General features: G+C 41.6%; 1 protein-coding gene across 1 annotated transcript in view; it reads right to left on the bottom strand.

The window, feature by feature from the left end:
* Positions 1 to 19276, bottom strand: part of LOC311279732 (polymeric immunoglobulin receptor-like) — a gene marked incomplete at its 5' end in the record, with an annotated part of 32730 nt that extends 13454 nt beyond the window's left edge. Inside the window, 6 exons of the mRNA XM_084391428.1 lie at positions 14552 to 14827; positions 14904 to 15221; positions 15304 to 15609; positions 15685 to 15999; positions 18024 to 18117; positions 19205 to 19276. Coding sequence (XP_084247554.1) covers positions 14552 to 14827; positions 14904 to 15221; positions 15304 to 15609; positions 15685 to 15999; positions 18024 to 18117; positions 19205 to 19276 — 1381 coding nt within the window. The remainder of the gene's footprint in view (positions 1 to 14551; positions 14828 to 14903; positions 15222 to 15303; positions 15610 to 15684; positions 16000 to 18023; positions 18118 to 19204) is intronic.
* Positions 19277 to 26746: the final 7470 nt, after the last annotated feature.

The following is a 26746-nucleotide window of genomic DNA, read 5'->3' as shown; positions in this document are numbered from 1 at the left end:
CTCTGTCAGATCTATTTTCCTGGGGTTGAAAATATGGGAGCAGACATCCTGTCGAGGCAGGGGCTGAGGCCCGGGGAATGGCGGCTTCACCCTGAAGTGGTTGAGCTTATATGGAGAGAGTTTGGCAGGGCGGAGTTTGACCTGTTCGCTTCTCATGAGAACTCTCATTGCCCGCTCTGGTACTCTCTCTCACATCCAGCTCCTTTGGGCTTGGATGCCATGGTACAGATGTAGCCGAGGTCACATCTATACGCTTTTCCCCCGATCGCTCTGCTCCCTGGGGTTCTAGAAAGGGTCAGGAGGTACGGAGTGAGACTACTCCTTGTAGCTCCGTACTGGCCGGCCCGAATTTGGTTTTCGGACCTTATTAGTCTCTTGGAGAGTCCTCCATGGAAAATTCCTATTAGGAGAGATCTTCTGTCTCAGGCTGATGGTACATTATTTCATCCCCGACCAGAGTTATGGAGACTATGGGTCTGGCCCCTGAGGGGGTCCCACCCATAATTAGGTTGCCCTTTCCACCGAGGTGGTCAAGACATCCATACTAGAACCCCACTCTACTAGGAACTAAACAATTAAGTTAGGGGGGGCATTGAACCCAGTTTATTACTGCCCACTGGCTTCAGTACTGGTGTTCCATCCCGCTCTCTAACGGGATCTCCTGTTCATGCTTAGGGCCTCTGTGGCGGCCTCAGTGCCCTCTGCAAGCCTCTAAGGGTGTTCTCGAAAGGACGTTCCCACTGAAACTCCATGTTCCTGTAGATTGGAGGATGAATCCTTTTCATCCAGCCTACTGGCATCAGGCTGATGGGTTATCCCTGGCACCCATCATGTCCTGTGGATGAGGTATACGAATATATATTTGAGATATATAAGTATATATAGGAGAATCTATTGAGTCTGCTTCCTGCTCGTCTTACTCCCTGGAAGAGTGGTGGTGCTGCCCCCTCTTACTTGCTAGCGTGGGAGCCACTCAACGTTATTTTTGCACGGTACTGATGTACCTGTAGGCAATGTTAAGATTCTTCGGGTATTCCATCCTCCATCGCATGTGTCGGATGGTCAAGGTCGTAGCCTTTGAGGTTCCTACATTAGGCCTCAGGCTGAGAGGAGTCAGTACATCTAGTTATGCATCAAGGGTTAGGAGCTATTCCCTTTATTAAGAGTACAGTTGGTTATCTAAAACCACTCATATTTGAAGTACAAGGTGCGCTTTTGCCTTCACCTCTCATCTAATATTTTCTACTGTCTGGGGCTCCCATCCATGAGGTCAGTCGAGCCTCCGGCTCCAGACCTCCCCTTCTTGCACCAAATCTTATGACAAGCTAGTTTGGATCTGCCCTCTACTCATTATATCGTCCGTGAGTGTACCAGATGCTTTATACCAGGGCGTTTTTTCTCTCAGTGTGGCAGCGTGGGTATTCGTTCCCCAAAGTATCGAGTATCGATGCAGCGGGAGTTCGCTTTACGAAAGGGAACGTCTCGGGTTACGTATGTAACCCTCGTTCCCTGAGTAGGGAACGAGACGCTGCATCCCTCGGCCACACTTTTCGCGCCCCTGAGAACGACTTGCTTTGACCAATTAGAAGCTAACATTTCCTGGTTCCTGTGACCCTTTTGTAGCTTCCGGATCACCGTCACATGCGACGTCACGGGTGACGTTGCACCAATCAAGATTGGAATAGTTCCATAGTTGACTTCAGACGCTTCATGCCGAAGGCATTCCCCAAAGTATCGAGTATCGATGCAGCGTCTCGTTCCCTACTCAGGGAACGAGGGTTACATACGTAACCCGAGACGTTTTTCAGGTTGAGGAGGCCGATCTCGCCGGAGTCCCAGTGGAGTACTGTGATCTCTGTCAGGTCTTCAGTAAGGGCCACATCCTTGCCTCCTCATCGGCCATATGACTGCGCCATCGATCTCCTCCCAGACACTTCTCCACCCAAGGGTCGTCTGTATTCCCTTTCTGGTCCTGAGAGAGAGGCCATGGACAAGTATATTCAGGAATCCTTAAATTCTCATCCAGCCTCATCCGTCCCTCTTCCTCACCCGCTGGGGCTGGGTTTTTCTTGGTTAAGAAGAAGGATGGCTCCCTGCGACCCTGCATTGACTACCGGGGTCTAAATGACATCACCATAAATAACAGGTATCCTCTGCCTCTGATGTCATTAGCTTCAGAGTTATTACAGGGAGCCAGGGTACCAAGCTAGACCTCCGCAATGCCTACCTATTGTCTCTATTGTTAAATGATGCAAATTATATCAAAAACAAACATTCTCTGTTTAAGTAATCTGTATGAAGGCAATGAGATGTACAGTTTCTCAAACGTGTCCTCATTAGCTCTAATGTGACCACGCCCACGCGCACGAGCGATTAACATGCAAATAGTCTACATGAAGGAACGCAGGCCTGTAAACGCCCCATCACCTCAAAACAAAGAATCAGACTTCAGTACTCCTCTGCTTTTTATCGAGTTTGGAAGACATGTTGTGTTTGTGCTGTGCACTTTGGATTTACCTCAGAAGAATGCGATTTGAAGATGAGAAAGATTTTTAAGGTAAGACATTTCCACCTATAATAGTAAGCATGCTATTGTTGCATAAACTTTACATTGTAGTTACTAGTTAAACTGGTGCCAGACTAAAATGTATATATGTGTGTATATATATATATATATACAGTGCTATGCATAAGTTTAGACACCCATGCTAAAGTTGACTAAAAAGAGGAATAAAAAATCATCTTTTGGAAATTGAACTTAATGCCTTAATTTAAAAAATTAGGAAAAATCCAACCTTTAAGGACACCAATTTTCTTTGTGAATGAATAATGTATCGTAAATAAATAAATGTTCTTCCTTAAAATACAGGGTGCATAAGTTTGGACACCCCTATGTTAAATTCCCATAGAGGCAGGCAGATTTTTATTTTTAAGTATTTTTTATTTATTTTTGTTTAGGATACTATGCATCCTGATAAAGTTCCCTTGGCCTTTGGAATTAAAATAGCCCCACATCATCACATAGCCTTCACCATACCTAGAGATTGGCATGGGGTACTTTCCATAAGATCATCTCTCAATGCAAATCAAACTAGCTATTAGGCTAACTGAAATTAAACCATCCAATCTCTAGGTATGGTGAAGGCTATGTGATGATGTGGGGCTATTTTAATTCCAAAGGCCAAGGGAACTTTATCAGGATGCATAGTATCCTGGATCCATGAAGTAACTGGCCTTTAAAAATAAAAATCTGCCTGCCTCTATGGGAATTTAACATAGGGGTGTCCAAACTTATGCACCCTGTATTTTAAGGAAGAACAGTTATTTATTTACGATACATTATTCATTCACAAAGAAAATTGGTGTCCTTAAAGGTTGGATTTTTCCTAATTTTTTAAATTAAGACATTAAGTTCAGTTTCCAAAAGATGATTTTTTATTCCTCTTTTTAGTCAACTTTAGTATGGGTGTCTAAACTTATGCATAGCACTGTATATATATAGACAGAAACATGTTTAAATGTAAACTATAGACAGGTAAGCAACCTTTCAATGCTAAATTTATATACATGTACGACACAAGGACATTTTTATATTTGATAATAAAACACACATGATATAAAAGTAGGCTAGTATGAGTGTTTACTCTAAAATTGTGAATATTATAATGTTTAGACCCGTGTTTGCTGTAAAATACTGTGTTTGAGGGTATCTGCTCAAACGTAGATATGTATAATGTGGTAACAATAATGTTTCATAGTTTGGAGCGGCTCGATCGCTTCAGTAAATGTTCTCTGCACGCACTGTGAGTTTGAGTCACTCGTGGTGTGCGTTTGAAAAGCAAAATGCGCCAAACATTAGGTTTCATATTTTTCTCCAATCTCATTTCATAACGTCATAACGAATGGAAACATTTGAAGTAACAGTGTAGTGTAATGTTTCTGAAGTGTTCCTTTTTAACAATTTATAGGCCGCCTGCTATAGGCTCAACAATGGTGTTCATTATATATATGGGTTAGGGTTATGTTCACCATGTCACCATGTTTTTTTGTTTTGTTTTTACAGGGTCCAGATGCCCCACTGATGAGTCCTGCTGACTTAAACATTCACATGAGTCTCTGTACATGAACATGGTAAAGTGAAAAATCAAACACCTTAAAAATGACAGGTATGTACTATGTTTCAGGAATGGCACAACGGTGTGTGACTGTTTAAGTCTCTGTCTTTAGATCAGTGTGTTCAATAATGTGCTTTTTTGTCATTTGTTGTGTATCTTTGGATTATGTTGTGTTGTAAATAAATCCAAACAATCAAAAAAACATTCTTTATGAAATCTCTCCTCATTCTTTGTGCAAGGTTCCTCATAATGATAGGGCCTGATAGCACCTGATAGGGACATTATGGGAGGGTCTTTGTCTTTTTCAGGTGTGAAACACATCAATATTCATGATGATTCACACCTCCTTGCATAAAACTTTCTTACACAAAACATGTCTTACAAATTTTAAATCAATATATTGTTTTATCTGAATGAGTACACAGGATGATTTTCATATAGTTTTGAAGCAAATATTCTAGGCTACGTGATACAATTTTCAAAAGGCTTGTGAATAAATAATCAGTATGGATTTCATGACCTTATTTCAGTGACTTATTTTATTTTATTTTTTTTTACAAACCACACATAAATATCATTCTTTCAAAACACAAACTTTTACATGCATGCTGCTGACATATTATTGTTGCAGAGTTTGTGTTGAATACAGTGTAATCAGACTTTAGCCATGAAAATGTCACATGTAACAGAAATAAGCACAAATGTAGAAGTAAAACAAAAGATAAAAAGGATTTTAAGAGTTTAGAGATAACTGGCACACAAAGGAGCCACCTTCAGGCATATGGCCTCCAGCTCTCGAAATGTGTTAACTCCGAATGCAAATTCTCTTTATTAGCAAATGTTTACATGTGAAAATAATTTGTTAATTTATTTTTATTTTTATATAGCGCTTTTTCTGAGACCTCAAAGCGCTTTACATAGATGGGGGAATCTCCTCAACGAAGGGAATCTCCTCAACGAAAAGAAGTTTCTGTCTATTTAATGAAATGCAGCAAGAGACTCTGTAACCCAGATCAGCCCGTGATGCGAAGTGCAAGCGAAACACTTTGCATCATGTATTTTATAATGTCAAGGTGTTGCATCTTCACTCTTTAATCCAGGGCATTTGATGTTTTGTATCTATTATCTTTTAACTGATTATGAAATTGGCATGAGACATTTACCTGACATAATATACTGTAAACATTTGATTTTATTCTAATCGACTCTGACATTATTTTCTGTAAAGATTTATAAGGAATAGTCAAACATTCGCTCACATTTAATGATGCACAGATATCATTAAAACCTTTTCATTTATGGAGTCAGATGAAATAACAAGGTAATTACATATGAGAAAATGTATTTAATTTAATTTAATTTAATTTAATTTAATCAAAAATACTTTGCCATGAGAAAAGACAGTAACACGCAGAGACCTTCCCCGCTGACCGAATGCCTCCATTGGGCCGATTAAGCGTGGTCTTACAGGGTTAATGCGGGGGAGTTCAAAAAGGACAGGTAGAGAGAAACGAGAGTGAGTTAGGCTGGTGCGTTTGTGTACAGTTGTTCTTGCGTTCCGATTAAAAGTTCAGAAATGGAGCCTCCCTTGTCTGTCGTTCTTCAGAAGTTACGATACACTTCATGGTGTGTAATTGAAAGTCTTATGAAGACATAAAACAGCTTTGTTTGAGAAATAGGTATAAATTTAATTGATTACTCACAGAAAATCTTCCTCTCTCTGATCTTCCTGTTCACATGACAATTCACCCGTGAACTTTGTTTTCATACAACAGAAGCAGATCCTTTATATAAGGATAAAGGGAAAGAGGAGTCAAAACTTGTCACGACGCGCACACGAAAGGGTGAAATCCAAGTGCAGCTTTATTTTGGGTAATCCGTAATCATATCCACAAACAGATAAAAGGTCATAATCCATGTAATTCAGTCCAAAACAAGAAACAAACAAATAAACAAGCCAAGACAGACTCTGAGATGCACGTGACACAATACAAGGACTCCACGCCAGTGACTAAAACAGACAGGGTCAGTGTTGCCAGATTGGAAATGTCCAAGTATCGTACCAAAAGCTCAAAATTATCGGATTTGGAAGAAAATTATCGTACACGAGTCAACGACTTGAAAATGACATCCCAACCTGCACAAAGTCATTTCTGGGAGTCAAGAAAACTCCGACGGGGGGGGGGGGGGGGGGGGGGGGTTGTTCGGTTCTGATTCGGGAGTATAGATAAAAGCCCGCCTGCACTTACAGTTGATTGGTTGGGTCCTTACATGCGCTTCATGAGGCACACTAGCACACACGCAAGGTCTCTCACTCCCTCTCTATACACGTTCTTCCCCCGGTAAAATCCACTGCTAGATCAATGAGAAGTCCTATTACAACGACCATCATTTGAAGTGTCACACAGTTCTGAAATTATCGTACATTATAGGATTTTTTCCATTATTGATCGTACATCGTACAGAGGTCGAAATTATCGTACAAATACGATAATTATCGTACATCTGGCAACACTGGACAGGGTATAAATAGACAGACACTTAACAAGGTGAGTGGGAACAGCTGAGTGCAATAATCAAAGATGAGTCCGACAAGGGTGATGGGGATTGTAGTTCATGAGTGAATGACACCGTGGGGGAAGAGGACCTCTAGTGGCTACCCAGGGAAAATCACCCAGACATTGTGACAAAACTGTGCTTAAACCTCATTGGCTCTCGCATGTATCTTCGTCGTGCCATATTTGAATGTTCAGAATCTAAATAAGAACTTTTATATGTGTGAACATGGATGACATTCAGTCAGACACAGATGCAAATATGGCTCATTATCAATTTACACTGACTTCTACTGAGGAGATTTGTGTCTTTTCATCACAGAATAAAGCTGAACGCTAGTGCAAAGCAATGTAAAATATAATAGTGTTACAGATATCTATAGGAACTGAACAGCTGGACTTTAAACGTTTGAAAAGCAAGCAGATATTTTATAATGCACACTTATTTATGACTGCGGTTAGTTGGACTGCTGTTTTGAGATTGCACTTCCCTCTAGCAAATATTTCAGATGACCTGACAAAAACCTTTTGGAGGAAGATCCGGGATATGTTTTAAATAATATTTTTATTTTTCATATATTAAACAAATTTGCAGCATCGTTTTAAGGAGTGGAAAGTCTGCGTCAATCGTTAAGATAAACATCTTGTTCTTACCACACCTGCAAAAGGCTGAAGGGCTTCTGGGTTTGACTCAAAGAACGTAAATGGAGCAAAAGAAAACCACAAGCATTTCATGTAGATCTTTATCACACTGACCTCAGTATCAAACCACCCTGCAAACACAAAGGACTTTTACAACCAAGTCACTTTAACCTAGTTAAAACTACTGGGTTTATAATTTATATTCACAAAAAAATATATTAATCTGTCTGATGATCTCACCCATAATATCACAACACAACTTTAGAAAGTGCCAATTCACATTCAGTAGCCTAATTCTGTTACATCTCTGTCTAGCTTGACAATTATGTTTTATTCTCTAGAATACTCTTACCATTGTAGAGATATGCTTTTGTCGTATTTAGCCAGAGGGATAATGATGATAATAATATTGAAAACTGTGAAATTACAGTAAAACCTGGAGAACTTTCTTGTTTAAAGTGGTACTGACATAAATGTACATAAATTAAAACTGTAGAAATGTATGTCAATTAAAGGATTTTTAACCATTCTCTGTCACTGATTTTTTGGGGCTCATTATTTTGATTTTGTTTGATTTGTTTATCAGTCAAATTTGTCAAGTCAAAACAATTTGCTGATCATAATGAATTACTGAATGATCAGCTGTTAGTCTTTATTGTCTTCTGTCTCTCTGTTCAGTCTCATGTGTCTCTCTGTGGGTTTCCTGAGTAAGTGTGTTTAATTAAACTGAACTGAGACCCTCAACCTTCACATGTTTCCTGTGGCTTTGAGCTTGACAGAAAAAAACAGCCTGTTTATCACGCACACACACACACACACACACACACACACACACACACACACACACACACACACATCAATTTTGCATTTAAAAGTCTTTGAATATAGTAACAAAACATTTTTATAAATTCTAATTAACACTTAACACTGTTGCTTTGAAGATTAAAATGAATCTTTCATCTCGTCTTTCTGAAGGTGTCTGCAGGATCTTATGTGTGACGCCATCAGAGGGGATTATGGGTACGTGTGCAATACAGCAGTGGTTCTCAAACCTTTTAGAGAATCGTACTGCCTGAGGCATTTAACATCTGTCTGTGTTCCCCCTCTCTTCCACTTAGACTGCAGTCACACCTTTTCCATTAAGGGACAATATTTGCCCCCTTAAATAGATTTTTGACAGTGAATTTTTTACCTTTATTAATACCTTTATAAAATAAATGATGCTTTAAGTAAAAAATGTTCAACAGAGAAATATGCAATGGTGGTAAAAACGAAGTGATCCTTTAAAATACTACATTAAAACCGCCAGTTGGTGGTCTTTATGAGTGAGTCATCGAGTCATTCGTTCATTCAGTAATGAAGCAAGTGGCTGTATTTATGAATAAGTCATTGAATCATTGATTCTCACGATTTGTTCAAAGCCACAGATGAATGCAGTCAGTTTTGATCGCGAAAGATGAGGTAATTTGATTAGATGTCATGTATTTACGGCATTTTACCAGCTAGAAATATGTACCCGGTATTAAAGTTATTTTAAGGTGGGGTTCGCCTATCCTCTGAGTCACCTCACGTACCCCCAGTGGAACACATACCCCAGTTTGAGAACCATTGCAGTAGAGCACAGGTGCCCAATCCTGCTCCTGCCGATCGACTGTCCTGCACAGTTCATCTCCAACCCTAATCAAACACACCTGCCTTTAATTTTCAAGTGATCCTGAAGACCTTAATTGGTTGCTTCAGGTGTGTTTGATTAGGGTTGGAGATGAACTGTGCAGGACAGTCGATCGGCAGGAGCAGGGTTGGGCACCCCTGCAGTAGAGTATAGTGGCAGGTGTAGATCAGAGGGGATTATGGGTAAGTGTGCAGTACAGTGGCAGGTGTAGATCAGAGGGGATTGTGGGTAAGTGTGCAGTAGAGTATAGTGGCAGGTGTAGATCAGAGGGGATTGTGGGTAAGTGTGCAGTAGAGTATAGTGGCTGGTGTAGATCAGAGGGGATTGTGGGTAAGTGTGCAGTAGAGTATAGTGGTTGGTGTAGATCAGAGGGGATTGTGGGTAAGTGTGCAGTACAGTATAGTGGTTGGTGTAGATCAGAGGGGATTGTGGGTAAGTGTGCAGTAGAGTATAGTGTCAGGTGTAGATCAGAGGGGATTATGGGTAAGTGTGCAGTAGAGTATAGTCATTTGGATCTGCTCAAGAATGTGCGATCTGAGATTAAACAAGAGAAAAACATGATGTGCAGAATTAAATTTACAGACAAAAACACAATAACTTCAGTGAATGAAGGGTCTGAATCAACTTTATTGACCAAGTATGCAAAATACACAAGGAATGAGGAGTCCCACACATATATGCAATGTATTATAAGTTGCAGATACCAAATACAGTGCTTAGCAGACAACAACTATAACTAAACTAAAATATAACAACAGTGCTCTTAATTACATTAATACAAAATAGAGAAAAATAAAGATAACATGAGAAGTCAGATAGTATTTAAAATCTTTAAAGCTTCTGGAGGAAAAAAGCTATTCTGGAATCTTGCAGTAATCGTTTTAATCATTCCCCCCGTTTTTTTATTTTTATTTTATAGAAAGATAAAGAAATACAGGAGAAATACGGGAAAATATTTTAACGGGATAGCAACCCAGCGGGCACCTTGACGTCAATATGACTTTCATTTTTGACCTATTTCGTGACGTAATTTTGACATCAATGTTGATGTCATATTGATGTTAAATTGACATCAGATGCCCACTGGGAAGGTAAAATACGGGAGAATCCCGCGAAAAATGGGAGGGTTGACAGGTATGCTGTTGGGTGGCAGAGCTGTAGCAAACAGTAAATGATGAACACAGGACAGATTCAGTCGAAGCCCTGTAGAATTTGCATAGAATTTCCCTTGACAGGTTATACTTCCTTAATTGATGGAGGAAAAACATCATCTGCTGTGCTATTTTTTTTATGATTTGGACAATGTGCACTCCCACTACAGATCCCTGCAGTGGTAGTGCAAAGGAACTTGTAGAATTCACTCCTAGCCACTATACAACCATTAATTATGAGTGGAGACAAACATGAAGGGTTTTTCTTAAAGTCAACACTCATCTCTCTTGCTGATGTGTAATTGGAGGTTATTGCGTCTACACCACAAGGAGAGCTGTTCCACCTCCTGCCTATATACGGATTCATCTCCATACTGAAAAAGGCCAATGATTTTAGTGTCTTCAGAAAATTTGAAGAACTTGACAGTAGAATCTGAGGAAGCGCTGTCGTTCGTGTATATGGAAAATAATAGCAGGGAGATCAACATCAGAAATTAACGCAAGTAGCTGCATTTGAAAAAAACATCCCTTTGAAGACATTTTAAAATGTCTCGAAGAAAATTTTCAGAAACAGTTCTTGGTTTAATCTGTAGCAATTATGAGCATCATATTAAACAATAGGGGTCGGTGGCATAAACTGCTAATGTAGAACATAAAATGTAGATTGGTCTAATTTAATAGTGAACAGTAAGACCTACCAAACTGCTAGTTGGTCATATTAACATAATGGGTATTTTTATGCAACTGGCCCCAGTAGCCTATGATATGTTCTCGTGTGACTGTGTGTGTGTGTGTGTGTGTGTGTGTGTGTGTGTGTATGCTTATGAAGGACAGCATCACCTCATCTTAATAAACACTCAGTCACAGTGAATCCTCCAATCAGCAGCAGAGTCAAACACAAAGAAATAATGTTGATCAAAGAGAAATCTGAAAATACATAAACACACACAGTGACGATTAGAGAGAAATGGGGATGTACAAATGTATAGTTAAACACATAGTAAACAAACATTCAGAATTCATAGAATTCAAATACACACAGTTGTGAATAAATGAAAAGTGTAGTATTTTTATGAAGCTGCTCTGATGTTGCTGTTCTGATTACAGCCACAACTAATAGATAAAATCATTAATATTAATCAATAATAAAAAAATTAATTCCTCAATTTTGATGACTAACTTGTAAGACTAGTCTTAACAGTTTATGCCACCGTTCCCTATTGTTTAATATTATTCTGATATTTATCTGCTGTTCCACAGGACCACTGGGAAAGCATACCTTTCGTTAGAAGGTCTACGCTGCGGAAGCCACATTCTGCCCGAAGGAGGTAACGTGGAGAAACACATATTGACTGAGCGAACTTAGCGGCAGTACAACATATGGCATGTCACTGAGGTGGCTCCAGCCAATAACTGGGTTCGGAAGAGGGAACTCAACTGGAGCAAAAAGGCGCACTTATCCAGTCCATAGGAGGGGAATGGCGCAGCAAGCCGAAACTACAAACCGCTAAGGTGAAGCTGGATTTGTGTGAAGGGAGCCCACAAAGCAACCGGCTCGACACATAGGCTAATTTCTTAGCAAATGTGCTGGTGTCGCCCAGCCCACAACTCTTAATCTGTCAGCGAGGCACTCATGTCAAGGCCCAGGAAGGAGCTACACTCTCTTTATGGATGAGTTTACTACCCAGGTGGGCACGGTGCACCTTGGGATTTCACCAAGATTATGGCCACACTAATTTATCTGTTAGTAGGCTAACCTCTGCATGGAAACCGCCTTCCCTTCTGCTGGTTTCCATAACAGACAAGAGCTGGAGAGATCCTGAGACTTTGCATTCTGTCCTATATAACCACACTCGCGGGAGGAACAGAGAAAAGTCAGGGCTGGGTCTGCCTCCTCTGGGGCAGTGCTTGCAGGCTGTTTTAAGGGAGAGGTAGGAACCTTGGGCACAAATCCAGGCCGGGGTCTCAATTAATGAGAGTTAGCCGGCCCGAAACCAGGCACAATTCGTTGACCAAAAATGTGTGCAGGTCCTCTACCTTCTCAAGAGAGCAAGTTGGAGAACTGTTTCTTTAAAAACAGATTTTTAACTCAACTACCTGTAGTACTCATGGGAGGTCTCAGAGTGCAATAGCACTGGAGATAGGTCCCTAGAAGGTATAGAGGGTGTGCAAGGAAGATTTCATCTCCTTGCACCGGTCAGGAACCTGACGATCAAGTCGTACTTCCCATATCAAATGCATCCTGATGTGCTTTAAGGGCAACATCATTTTGAGGGTTAAGCGGAACAGCCACACTCTGACCCATCTTCTGCAGGAAGGAAGTACAGAAGTGATCGAACACCCTCGGGGTAGCAGTCGCCGGACAAAGCTACATCACGACAGACCGCTCCACTGGAGGGATAGCCTTGTAATCCTCAGCTGCACCTCCATCAAGGGTAGTGAGGGAGGAGGAACTACTAAGGCAGTTTCTGGCAGAGAAGGGTGCCGTCCACAACCTAGTAAGCTCATGCACTTCAGGGAAGAAAGGGCCTGAGGCGGCGGGTCCGCCCCGAGAAACCAATCATCCAACCGAGATGGTTCGGGACACGGTGGAGAATTCCAGACGAGCCCTACCGCATCGGCGGCCCTTTTCTTTGTAGAATTGAAAATAATCCAATATATTTTAAATGAACAAAGATATTTGCTTGACTGTTTTTCTACCCCCCTCTTCCTACCACAATGACCATTTGGAGTTCCTAAGGCACAGAGGGGCTGATAGTGATCTAGGCCTGCAAGCCAAATGTTTGTACTTTGGGGATCGATGAATTGTCACACCTTTAGTACAGTGGTGGAAGTGTAATTATCTGACCGGTCAGTTTGAATGTCTCACATTTGGGTTTTAGTCACATGGTCAAGGAAAGGATAAAACAAGATTGAAACTGTTGCTCTGTCTCTTTGATGCTCTGGCTCTCTTCTTCTCTGGGTCCCTTTCTTGGGGGCTCTCTTCTTATTCTTGGGGCTCTCTCCTTTTGCCTTCTCTTTTCTCTCTCTCTCTCTCTCTCTCTCTCTCTCTCTCTCTCTCTCAGGTAACATTTTACATGCTGGGTAAGATTAATGGTATAAGTTATCATCATCTCATACATCTATTTTGTAAACTATTTTATTTTGTCATTAAACATTTTCAATTACAACTAATGTGCTAACTAGTTTTGATTTGGTATTGACTTTGAAGTATACCACAATATTAAACTATTGTAACTGCACTTATTTCCGTCGTTGGTATAAGTGGCAGTGGGTGGTATAGACAAGAAATGTGCAGTTTTCTACCATCTTGCTAATGACGTTTCTTTAGTCATTCGGCAGTTCTTGCAGATTGAATCACTGCAGGAATTCCACCCTTACATCTTCATAGCTGACATCTCAGGATCTTGCTTGGGCACCGCTGCTTTCCCAAGGGAGGCAACGGAGCCGAGTCGTCATTTCCAGAGCACAGCTCTCCCTGATGCTGCGATGGACATCCTGTCCTCTGGAGGGGCCCCGAATTAAACGGCTGGTTGGTCCACTAAAGAGGGACCAGCACCTTCCCTGGGCTGCGGGGTAAAAAAGGAGGGAGGGATCCACAGGACTTTGCCGGGCGGATTTCTCCTCACCGTAATCCTCAGATCACCCAAACCATGCGGCACTCCAGGCTTCCCCTGGGAAGTTGACCCAGAGGGCGCTCTAGAGCGGGGCATAGACGTGGGGACTCCACCTTCGCATTTTAACGAAGGCGAGTCTCGATCTTAACACAGAGATGACCATCATGGGGAACATGAGAACATGAATCATCCACGAGAGCTGCTTCAGCATGCTGTAAGCCCAAACACGTGATGCATCTATCGTGACCGTCAGAGGGGGACAGAGCCCTACCGCACCCAGAAATGAACGGATGGATGGCATCTTGAAAAAGACACAAACACACCTGTGTTGCTCTTTCAGGATATGGGACCCGTCACCAGTGCCGGAGCACACAGGTGAACAACCGCGGCAACACTTTACAATGAAGCACTCACTACTTCCTCCCTCAACCGGCCGACAACAAAACACTCTTTATAAAAATGCTGTTAAAACAACAGTTGAGAGCTTCCGTAGCCCGCGATCACCGCTGCAATTGCTGTAACCACCAGCACTGGGAGAGCCTTGCAGAAGAACACTGACACACTCGCTCGTTGTGAAACAACACTCTTCAGAGACATCAGATAACCGATCGGCTCTGAAGCGAAAGACAACTGGTGCGTGCATCCACTTCCGTATTTATACCTGCGGGGCGGGGCGTGTCATGCAATTCACGCACACCAATGTCCATTGGCTCGTTTTTACAATACTCGAAGATGACCTGGCGTGATTATGTTGAACGTGCCCGACTGAAAGGGAAAGGGATACAAAAATGTATCTTACCCTTTTTAACAGTAAGTGTGACTTTAGTGGTGATGTGAGATCCACACCAGTATATCCCAGAATCCTCTTCTCTCAGATCAGTGATGTTTACAGTAAAGACTCCAGTAGAAGCTTCATCGCTGAAAGAGAATCGATCATCTCTGATCGTCTCCAATGAAACTCCATCCTTCACACACATGGAGGGTTCATGTGCTTTGCAGAAGCATTTCTGATGTTCATCATGATGTTTGCACTGGATTGACACGTCGTCTCCTTCATACTTAGTCAAGTTCAGCTCTGGAAATATTAGAAATATAAGAACATCAATTCACAGTCATAGTTTCACATATTCAGATGTATAAACCTTCCTCACCCTCGTTCATGATGGCGATCAGATGAGTGTAAAGATAATTCACGTCTCTCTCTAATGTCACTGCACACCAGTATTTCCCAGCATCCTCTGCTGTCAGTCCAGTGATGGTCCCAGTGAAGACACTAGCAGTGACGTCATCATTCAGAGTTAATCTGTCAGTCTTGGTCTCTTTCTCTTCTCTCACAGTCTCATTGAGAGTATTTCTATCTCTAGTGGAGCACTTCCCCTTACAGAGAGACTTTGACTTTGATTTATAGATTGAATCATAAGGGCAGAAGATCTCAGCAGATTCTCCTTCACGTCTCACTACTGGAGCCACTGCAAACAAACACAGACATTTAACACACATGATTCTGAATATACTGTATTTACTACAATGAAATCATCTGAATTCACTCACTGAAGAGGTTGAGCTGAATTTTGGTGGTCAGGGAGATGAAAGTCAAATGTGTGTCTCTGGTTTCTGCTCCACACCAGTAAACTCCAGCATCTCTCATGCTCACATTACTGATGCTCACTGTAAAAACTCTCTCTTCATTTCTCTCAGATGAAGGACTCATTTCTGTCACTGCAGATGTGCTGATGTTTTGACAGATGTGATTATCATCCTCTTTGCAGAAATGAACTTTGAAATGTTCCTCTGGGATCTGACAGGTGATGTTGACTTTTTCACCAAGATGAGCAGATTCAATCACAAACGTTACATCTGTAATTAAAGACAAATTACATAAAAATCACTAATACTTCATGCATGCCAAATAGAGTATTTCTGGTTCCTCACCGTCTCTGACGTCCAGCTGAAGTTCAGTGAAGCTCTCAGTATAGTGAGACACATTCACTCCACATCTGTATGTTCCTGCATTTGCAGCTTTCAGCTCTCTAAAAAACACCATCAAGACTCCTGCTCTGGTGTCATCATATAAAGAAACATCTCCATTCTCAATCCATTCATCCTGAACTCCTGGATTCTTCCTCTCTGAACATCCATCTGATTCTTTACAGATGTATTTTGGCTTGGTTTTGTGTTGAGGATGTTCACACTTGATCAACATACGACCCCCTGAGTGACCAGTTGCTCTAGACACGCCCACTTTAACTGTCAATCACACATATCATTAAATCTCAAAGATAATTATATTATGTTTTTGCAAGATTTGATTTAGAGTTTGTCCTACTTACTAATAATATATAGATTAACAGTATTAATAATGGAGTAACTGTACGAATGGCTGTTGTTCCAAACTCCACATAAATAAACTCCTCCATCATCTGGTGTCACAGCAGTAATTCTCACACTGAAGAAATTTTTATGTCTGTCATCATAAATGCTCAATCTTTCTTTCCGATCCTGTGATTTAGTAGTGGAGATCATCTCATCAATGAAGTCGTTTCTTGTTTTGAATATGGTTTTCCCATCATACCTTTGATCCAAAGAATATTCACAGCTGAAAGCAGTTTCTGTACTGTTTTCATTCACTGTTTTTGACGCGCCGCAACACGAATCTGTCAACATTTAAAGTATTAATTTGTAAACTGGTAGAACTACATAAAAATATGAAAAAAGGAAAACATCTCGGGTTACTTGATTGTAACCCTGTTCCCTGAAAAGCGGGAATGAGATGCTGCACTTGATTTAAGCGTTATGGGAAAACCTCTTTGTTTCACTGGTTGTGAACATGTGTGTCATTTTGTCTGAAGAACGTCCTGAACATGCCCTCAGTGCGGCAATGAAGCGCAGCGTCTCGTTCCCGCTTTTTCAAGGAACAGGGTTACAGTCAAGCAACCAGAGACGTTCCATTTCAAAAGTTACTCTTAATGCTGCACTTGATTTAAGCGCTATGGGAACGAGAATACCAACGCCGCCAGACATGAACTTGGGATGTCGAGTCAAGGACATATGAGCCTGGAGTAACATGAGCCTCCAAACTATAAAATCTAATAAATGTGTGTGTAGAGGACCAGCCTGCCACATCACATACTTGCTGAAAGGGGGCACCTCTTGCTAAAGCCCTGGAGGATGCAACCCCCCAGTTGAATGAGCCCTAACGCTTAAAGGCGAAGCTTGACTGTGCGCCTCACATAGACAGTATATAAACTGGACACAGCGACCCCATTGGATTCAACGGAGGAAAGTGAAGTCAATTAGAAGCACTAACTTCCTGATGGTCGAGCGTACTGCGCAGACTCAAACTGAGTTTGACGACGTAGATGTGACGTGAGCAACCCGTCTGTCTTCTAGTAGCTGTGCCAAGAGAAATCTGAATCATTCCCTTCTGAAACTTGCAGAGACGGAGAGTGTGAGTAGGAGCTGTCCATGAGCTAGGAGCAGGAGAAACTTTTGCTAAGTATTCTGATTAATTACTTTGTCATTTTGCCTCCACGTCCCCCCGATTGCCCGCGAGCTTCTCCTCCTGTCCATACGGTAATCTCTCTAATGTGCGACAGAGAGTCGCGTGGGTATGACGCAATGGTTAGCCTATTTTTACAAAAACTGCTTCTACGGGGCCATAACGTAAGATACAAGGTAATGGAGCCTTTTATACATTTTCGTGTTTCTTTAGAAATAAATAATGGACAAATGGAGTCTTTAAACGCCTCGGATGTAAAGTTATTCGCTGTCAAAGTGACGCCAAAATGAATGGGAGTCAATGGGATGCTAACAGCAGGTGATGGTCTGCTAGCCAATGGCGGCGCCCGGGGAAGCTTCAACATAATATGAAACGCTGCCCCCCTGGCGCCTCATAGGCTATGGCAATGGCATCCCTCATCAAATGTGACATAGTCTGCTTTGTGGCCAAAAATCTTTCCCAGATCTAACTGACCACATCAGGATGGAGCTTCCAATCCCCTTGTGTGACCTCCTGTCTGGACAATAAATCTGCTCCCACATTCATGCTTCCGGGAATGTGAATTGCCCTGAGGGACAGGAACTTATCCTGAGCCCAAAACAGAAACTATTGCGCTAATTTGTCCAAACGGCGTTCGCACAGGCCGCCCTGGTGATATATACAAGTGACTACTTCAATGTTGTCCAACCGCACCAGGACAAGGTAGCATCTTAACTGGTGGAAGTTCTTCAGGGTCAGAAATACAGCCATCAATTTAAGGCAATTGATCTGCCAGTCAGGTTGACGGCCTCTCCAGATCCACTGGGCTGGACGTCAATCTCAGACAGCAACTCCAGCCCTTCAGGGAAGTGTCTGTCGTAAACAACCTGTGATGACAACACGCACCTAGAGTGGGATCCAAGGTGAGGAACCGGGGTCTAAGCCACATAGAAAGGCTAGAAGCCTTACCCTTATTTGCCTCTGTGGATTGGCCCTTGGACGAAATCCCCTGGCTTTTAGTCACAGCTGAAACTGTCTCATGTGCAGAAGGCCCGAGGACACAGCTGCCAAAAGACCTAGAACCCTTTGAAAGTGATGGAAAGTATTTTCCTGACCTGGCCTAATATCACTCAGGGTGTTTAAGATGGACTTGACATGTGCAGGGGACAGCTGTGCCCACATGGAGTCCCATACAACCCCTAAATACCTTGTCCTCAAACTTCCTGTATAGTGGCAGAATTTCTATATGAAAATATGCATCCTTGAGGTCGATTGTGATAAAGCAATCTTTGGGTTGAATGTGAGACACAATCAGCATTTGTCAACTGTCAACATTTTAAACTTGAATATTCTGAGAGAATGGTTCAGACCACGAAGGTAAATCTTGGCGCAGTTTTTTTGGGAACCACAAAATAGTGGCTGTGATAACCTGACTATCTGTCTGGGAGGGAAACATGTTCTATGGCCCCTTTGTCCAGCAGAGTTGCAGTTCTGGACTGTATCAGCAAGTTCCAGTAGTGGGGGAATGTTAAATATCCCGTGTCCTGGGGAACAGCAGGAAGCAACTGAATATTTAACATTTCGCTGGAAACCACTGCTCCCCGAAACACCAATGGTAGCGGGGATGGAACATGGGTGTCATGAGGGTGTTGGGAAGGATCTACTTAATATATTTTTAGGTGCCCCATTCCGCGGGGCTTTATTACCCCAGTAGGTCAGCCTGGTACGTCTGCCATAGTGTGAAGAGCAGCAGCAGCATGACCCGCTGACTGAAGCGCCTTCCCAACCAACGTGAATGTTGTTTAGCACAGCTTACTGGGGATTGCTCACTTTAAGATTACCATGTGCCATTGCACCCACGATAGTTGAATAAGTCAACGTCAAGGGCACAGAGACACATGAAGAAGGGAAGAGAGGCCACTGAGGCCCCTCCCCTGGTCAGTCTAGCTGTAATCTGGCCACTGCACGAGTGACCACCTCGAGTAACTCCTCATGCACTTTATCATCGCGGTAGGAGCGCTCAAAGGTGGCGTTCTCAAAGTCCATCTCCAGGTGGCTATTTTGCCATTTAATTCCTCAGAATAAAATATAGCCAAATAATAGCCAGACAAAATACTAAAACAAGCATCTAACTTTTCATTAGATGAATATTAAATCATTTCACAGAACTAAATGCAGCCAAATATCAACCAGACAAGTAAAAACGGTCTGGATGACAGGCTGAATATAGTCAGTTTGATATTAGAGCATTTTCAATGAAGAATCATAGCCTGCAAACGCACACCATTCGTTTGCACACGATCATAGGAACAGGAGAGAAAGGGAATCTCCTGTCTGCTCAGATCCCTCGCATTATATACGTATGTAGCAAACGCGTAATCTGTATTGACAAGAGAGTCTACGTGCTCAGCCCGCTCTGAAGAAGGGTGGTGCTTAGCAGAAGACAGGAGGACAATGCGATCTGAAGAGAGAACAAGAGAAAGGGTCTGCTCAGTTCCCCTGCATTTTCTACATTATATACAGACCCGTAATCTATATTGACGAGAATCTACATGCCGAGGCGCACTTCAGCAGCGTATGGGAGCACGACGCGTTCTGAAGAGAGAAAGGGGAATGATCCGTCTCCCGCTCCTTAACCAGATTGAGTCGCAATATACAAGACGAGCACCAAGCACTTAAATGTAGAGCAACTCACAATGCTTGCATTCACCATTCGACATGATTCTCTCTCAAAAAAAAAAAAAAGTGAGAAAGGCTTTATTCTTTCCTGACAAAACTAACTAAAAGAGTATAGTTTGAGAGGAAAGTGTTCCAGCACACACAGTACACAATGCGGTTCTTCAGACAAAATGACCTGATGAGCGCACCTGTCACACGCCTATTTATAGCCTCTGACCTGCACATTCCGATGACATCATCATCAGAGGTTATTTAAGCCAAATTCTTCCACGTGTTTCCGCACGTGTTCACAACCAGTCAAACAAAGAGGTTTTCCCATAGCGCTTAAATCAAGCACTTCATTGAGAGTAGCTTTTAAAAGGTAACAAAGACAAATTGATTTTATTGATAATTTTTTTCCTACTCACTCATTATGTGCAAATGAACTGTTTTAATAATGGAGTAACTGTATGACTGTCCTTTGATCCAAACTCCACATAAATAAACTCCTCCATCATCTGGAGTCACAGCAGAAATTGTCACATTGAATATATTTTTCTGTTTGTCATCAGAAACTCTGAATCTTTGTTTCTTATTCCATGTGCTATATATTGTCTCAATTGAGTCTTTTCCTTCTTTGAATATGATCTTGGGATCATTAATATGATTCTGTGAATATTCACAGCTGAAGGTTGCAGTTTCTCCAATATTCACCATCACTCTCTTTGACACTTTACAACATGAATCTGTATTTCACATAATAAAGAAATATATTACAGATATACAAAAGCTTTTAAATGATCAGTAGTTTTACTACACAAAGACTTTTGTCTTAAATTGACCAACCTTCTTCCACCTTCAAAGTCATATCAATGTACTGCTGGCCAACAACTCTAATCCAGTATCTTCCAGCATCATGTTGGTTCAGTTCTCTGATGTAGATCATGAGGTTTCCCTCATTGTTTCGAAACAGTGTGGATCGCCTTTCACTAATCCATTTATCATGTTTCTTATAATTTACTATTGTTCTCCACTCAGGTAATTTGGCCATATATTTAGCAGAGTTACTGAACCAAAGTTTCCCAGAATCAACAAGGAGACTTCCTCCAGAATATCCAGTGACACTGACGCATCTCACTGCACCTGTCAATCAGATTGATACTGTGATCAGAAACCTCATGAACAGAAAACAGCATCATTACTGCAGTGATGAAAGAGAAAAGCTCTGACCTGAGATCAGGGAGAAAGTGAAGAAGATGAGGAGGATCTTCATTGTGAGTTGAGTTCAGTCTTCTTTATGCTGAATGTTCTCTGTGTGAATCTCTCTGTCTCTACATCTGTCTGCTTTAGTTCCTTCCTCTTTCTTCAGCTCTTTATCAGTAATGATCAGCTTTACTGGCTCCTCCCACCATCAGCACTGACTGAATATTACATTAATCACACTGAAAGAGCGCCACCTAGTGGAGTTTACAGTGTCTGAGACTGAGAGCTCATACAGGCTTCATCTTCTAGGGTGACCAAACATCCTCTTTTGCCCGGACATGTCCACTTTTTACGTACTGTCCTGGGCGTTTGAAAATTGAATTTTTTTTTATATATATAAATTCATGAAAATGTCCTGTTTTCACTGTTTTTCATGGGACCATTAAGTGTGTACTTTAAATTGACTGGCGCTTGCCTTTGCACACAAAACATATGAAACCAGCTTCAGCTTCGCCCCGTCTTGTTATAATCAGCGCGTTCCTCAATCCGCTGCGGCTCCAAGCAGAGAGCACGTCAGAAAACAGAGGCCTGTGTGTGTGTTTCTGTGTGTGTTCATCTCAGCCTCATTGGTCTGTCACTGCTCGTCAATGTCAGAATATTTGAATGACCAATCAAATCAAAGTAGGCGGACTTTGTTCACAGAACTTTAGCAGCGTGACTCAAGTCGACGCTTCCGTTTACGGTCAAGTGCGAGATAAGATGTAAGTAGCTAATAGACGTGTGCCAGTATTCGGTAATGCGATAAATCGCGGTAATGAATATGCACGATATTGTTATCGCGGGCACTTCAAAATACCGTGAAAAATAATTGATCCGAATTTAGATTTTTAGAACACGCATTATAGCTTATTTTCCATCAACCGCTTAAACAAACAACGACACACGTGCGCGCCGCACTCTGATGTAAACAATCTCCACATGTATAAGCATGCAGCTGGTGCTCACTTCTAGTCTAATGTAAACAGTCCTCACATGGAGAAGCAGCATGGTGGAAGGAGGAACGCCGCTGCATACAGTCTATGGCCGCCGCCGATCTATCCGGATCCATCCCGCTTCTAAAAGCAGAGCTGCCAACTCGACGCATTCAGCGCGAGACTCTTCACACGCTCACGCCACACATCCGTTTTGTCACGCAGAGAAAAATCGCGGAGCAAAGAGGACACGAAGACCGTCAAACTAGACAGAGCAGGTTACTTTTGATATGAAACAGGAGAACAATTGTGTCACAGAACATTACATTTAAACCATTTAATGACCAGCAGCATGTTAGATGACTAAAACAAATAGATAAAGAGGAGTATTTTGCTGAATATGTGCACTGCACTTTTTTACATATTTATTATATTTTTACTTGTGTCATTACATAATTGTTATTATAATGAAAACCACATTATATTTGATTTAATTAGTTATTTGTAACCTTTAATAATACCAGCTGATAGGGCTCTATATGGTTACATAGCATTATGTGAGATATATTTTTTTCATGAGAAAAAAATAACATGTGGGCTATCTACTGTAGCCTTCCTTATATTTATCCAAAATTAGTCAATATTGAATCAAGATTTAAATCAAATCCCATATTAAGTTGAAATCGTTAAATTTGTGTTAAGCAATACAAACAGTAGCCTACCAGTCATTGTACCATGTAATCTGTTGTGTTTATGTACTTGTCAGGAGATGGCGCTGTAGTCCACATGTTGATACCTATAAAAGGTGTAGAGTAAGAATGGAGGTGTGACACCTGCTGCCTAATCATGTGAATGGCTGACTCTGTTATATTGCTTGTGGGTTTGAATAAACCTTGAAGAAATGAGAGTGAACTTTCTTGTCTTCACTATTACCTGGACCTAGACATAACAAATTGGCGACGAGGATTTTGCTGTTCTACATGAAAGATGTCTGCTGTTGCTTCTTTTCCTACGCCATTCTTACCATGTCCGGGTGAGCCGTCTATCCCTTTTGGCGTCTGGTTGAAAATGTTTGAGAATTACTTACTTGTCATAAATGCATCAGGAGATGACTGGCCAATTGCAAGAAAGCGAGCTTTGTTTCTTCATTGCCTGGGAACAGAAGGGCAGAGACTATTCTATACTTTACCAAACCCAGGAGAAACAATGGAGGATGCTATTGAGACTTTGAAATTACACTTTATTCCTCGACGTAATGTTGTGGCTGAGCGTCATGCATTCAGAAAACGAATTCAAGCACCAGGTGAAACAATCCTGCAGTATGTTGCTTCTCTTCGGGACTTAGCCACCACATGTGAGTTTGCATCTAATAATGATGAAATGCTGCGAGATCAATTAGTGGAGAATGTAAACAGTCATCGTATTAGAGAACGTCTGTTGTTAGAAATTGATTTGACGCTTAACAAGGCTATTACTATTGCTACACAAATGGAGGCTGCTGGTGAACAAGCTAAACTTTTTTCAAATCAGACTTCAGTACCTGTGCAAGCAATACAAGCAACAGGTGTGCCTGCTGTTGATCGTTATAAAAGACAATTACCTTTGAAACCTCTGCCTGTGCCTTCAAAGTCTTTTGCTACTTCCTTGGCTCGTGCATGTTATCGATGTGGATCTACAAAACATCTTGCAAATGATTCCAGATGTCCGGCAGTTTCTGTAAAGTGCAATAATTGTCAAAAGTTAGGACATTTTTCAAAGGGGGTGTCGTTCATAGCAAACACATTCTGTACATGAGATTGAACTTCCTGAGCTTCAGATTCTTTACATGCATGATTCAGTATCTAATAAGATAAAATGTACAACTACTATCATGACTGCATCAGTCTCTGTACCTGTGGAGTTGATTGTGGATTCTGGATCTTCCGTTTCCATTCTGCCTAAATCTGTGTATGAAAAACACTTTAACCAAGACTCTTTGCTGCCTCCTGCTGTTAAATTGGTGACATATTCACGAGATCCAATACCAGTGCTTGGTTGTCTACCTGTTACTGTTACCAGAGATAACATGACTTGTAATACTTCAATCTTTATAGTTGAATGTGGCACTGCTCTTCTTGGAATGGATTTAATTAATGGATTGCATCTCAAGTTTGAAGGTTCTTCCATACTTCCAGGACCGACTCAGTCTTCAGCCTCTGTAATGCGACTTTCTGTTTCTGTGCCTGTTACTAAGCTAGGATGTGCAAAATGATTTGTGCATAAGGTAAAAACTTCTTCAGTGGTGAAACCTGTACGTCAGAAACTTAGACGGTTGCCATTATCTGTTCGAAATGCTGTCAGTGATGAACTGCAACGCCTTCTTGACTTGGGTGTTATTGAACGAATGGATGCATCACCGTGGATTTCTCCAATTGTAGTTGTTCAGAAGAAGACCGGTGGTATTCGCATGTGTGTAGACCTGCGAGAACCAAATAAAGCTGTTGTTGCGGACAGTTATCCTTTGCCTCATATTGATGAGATGATGTCTATGCTGCGTGGAGCAACTGTCTTTTCTACAATTGATTTAGAGAATGCTTATTTCCAGCTTTTGTTACATGAAGAAAGTCGTGATCTGACTGCATTCATCACCCATGAAGGACTATTTAGATTCTGTCGAGTACCTTATGGTCTTGCTTCAGCTCCATCAGCATTTCAGAAAATGTTAGCAACTGTACTACAAGGATTGCCAAATGTAGCTAATTATCTGGATGATGTCATTGTCTGGGGACACACAAAAAGTGACCATGACCACATGCTTAAAGTGGTTCTTCAGCGCATACATGATGCTGGCTTACAGTTGAATGATTCAAAATGTCACTTTAATAAAAGCAGTTTGCGCTTCCTTGGTCATACTGTATCTGCACAGGGTATTCACCCAGATGAGGATCATCTTAGTGCAATGCTTCATGCTCCTGTTCCTAAAGATGCACATCAGCTCCGTTCCCTTCTTGGATTGTTGTCATGGTACAATAAATTCATTCCAAATTTCGCTACAGTTGTAGAACCATTGCGTGCTTGCATTAGACAAGGTTCTGAGTTCAGCTGGTCAGATGAGGCTCAGAAGAGTTTCAGTACTGTAAAGGAGTTGTTACTCCAAAGCCCTGCTTTAGCATTGTTTGACCCTAACTTGCCTACTGTCGTTTCAACGGATGCATCCGATTATGGACTAGGTGCTGTATTCTCTCAAATTCATGAAGACAACACAGAGCACATTGTTGCATTTGCTTCAAGAACATTGTCTACTGCGGAACGCAAATATTCAACGATTGAAAAGGAAGCTTTAGCATGTGTCTGGGGTGTTGAAAAATGGAGAACTTACCTCTGGGGCCGAAAATTTCTTCTACGTACGGATCATCAGGCCTTGACAGTGCTCCTCTCCTCTAAAGGCACAGATCGCGCTGGAATGAGGATCGCACGTTGGGCAGAGCGACTCTTGTGTTTTAACTATGAGGTGAATTTTTATCCTGGCTCTCAAAACCAAGTTGCTGATTATCTTTCACGCCTACCCTTGCCTGCTTCTGATGAGGATTTTTCCGATACTGAGCCAGAGTTTGTTGCATTTTTGTCTTCTGAAATGTGTGCTGTGTCTCCAACTGAATTTGCTCTTGCCTCTGCATCATGCTCAGAAATGACTGCATTACGTGCTCAGATTGTTCGTGGTTGGCCTTCTTCATCAGCTGCTGTGGGGGTTGTTCTACGTCCATATTTTCAAATACGTCATGAACTTGCTGTGCAAAAGGACTATGTGTTTAGAGGATCACGTCTTGTTGTTCCTGTTGCATTGCGACGTGTTTTGGTGAATCTTGCCCATGAAGGTCATCAAGGAATAGTGCGTACGAAACAGCGCATTCGTGAACTTTACTGGTGGCCTGGTATTGACTGCTTGGTTAAGGAACAGATCAAGAATTGTGAAGTTTGCTTGTCTTCTGATAAGGTTACAACTGTTCGTGCTGCACCTTTACAACCTGTACCTTTTCCAGCTATGCCATGGGAAAAAGTGGCTGTTGACATTGTTGGCCCATTTGAAACCGCTACCTGGGATTGTCGGTACATTATGACATTGATTGACTATCATAGTAAGTGGCCAGAAGTGGCATTCACTTCTTCAATCACAAGTAAAAATGTGATCAACTTCTTGACGTCAGTTTTCAGCAGATTTGGAAATCCTCATTATATTGTATCTGACAATGGATGTCAGTTCAAGTCAGTGGAGTTTGCTGCATTTCTGAAAGGTCGAGACATTCAACATATATATACGTCAGTGTATCATCCAGCTGCAAATGGAGCTATTGAGCGATTTCATAGAGTACTGAAGAGTTCTATTCAATCTGCTATTCTGTCTGGAAAGCCATGGAAATCAACAGTGACAGATTTTCTTCAAACTTACCGTGCTACTCCCCATGCTGTTACTGGACGGTCTCCTTCTGAGTTACTCTGTGGCAGAAAATTGCGTACTCGTCTAAATGTTCTCCCTCTTCCTATAACTTGTAAGGATCCTGCTGTGAGTCAGAAAGTGTCATTGTCTCAAATGAAGATGAAAACATACACAGACCTCAAACGAAGAGCTTGTACTCCTGAGTTCAAACCTGGAGACTGGGTGCGTATAAAAATTCCAGTTCATGTTCCAAAAGGACATCCTAGATTC

The sequence above is a fragment of the Rutilus rutilus genome (genome assembly GCF_951802725.1).
Source record: "Rutilus rutilus genome assembly, chromosome: 2".
Lineage (NCBI taxonomy): Eukaryota > Metazoa > Chordata > Actinopteri > Cypriniformes > Leuciscidae > Rutilus > Rutilus rutilus.
This window is presented reverse-complemented; position numbering and strand designations above follow the sequence as displayed.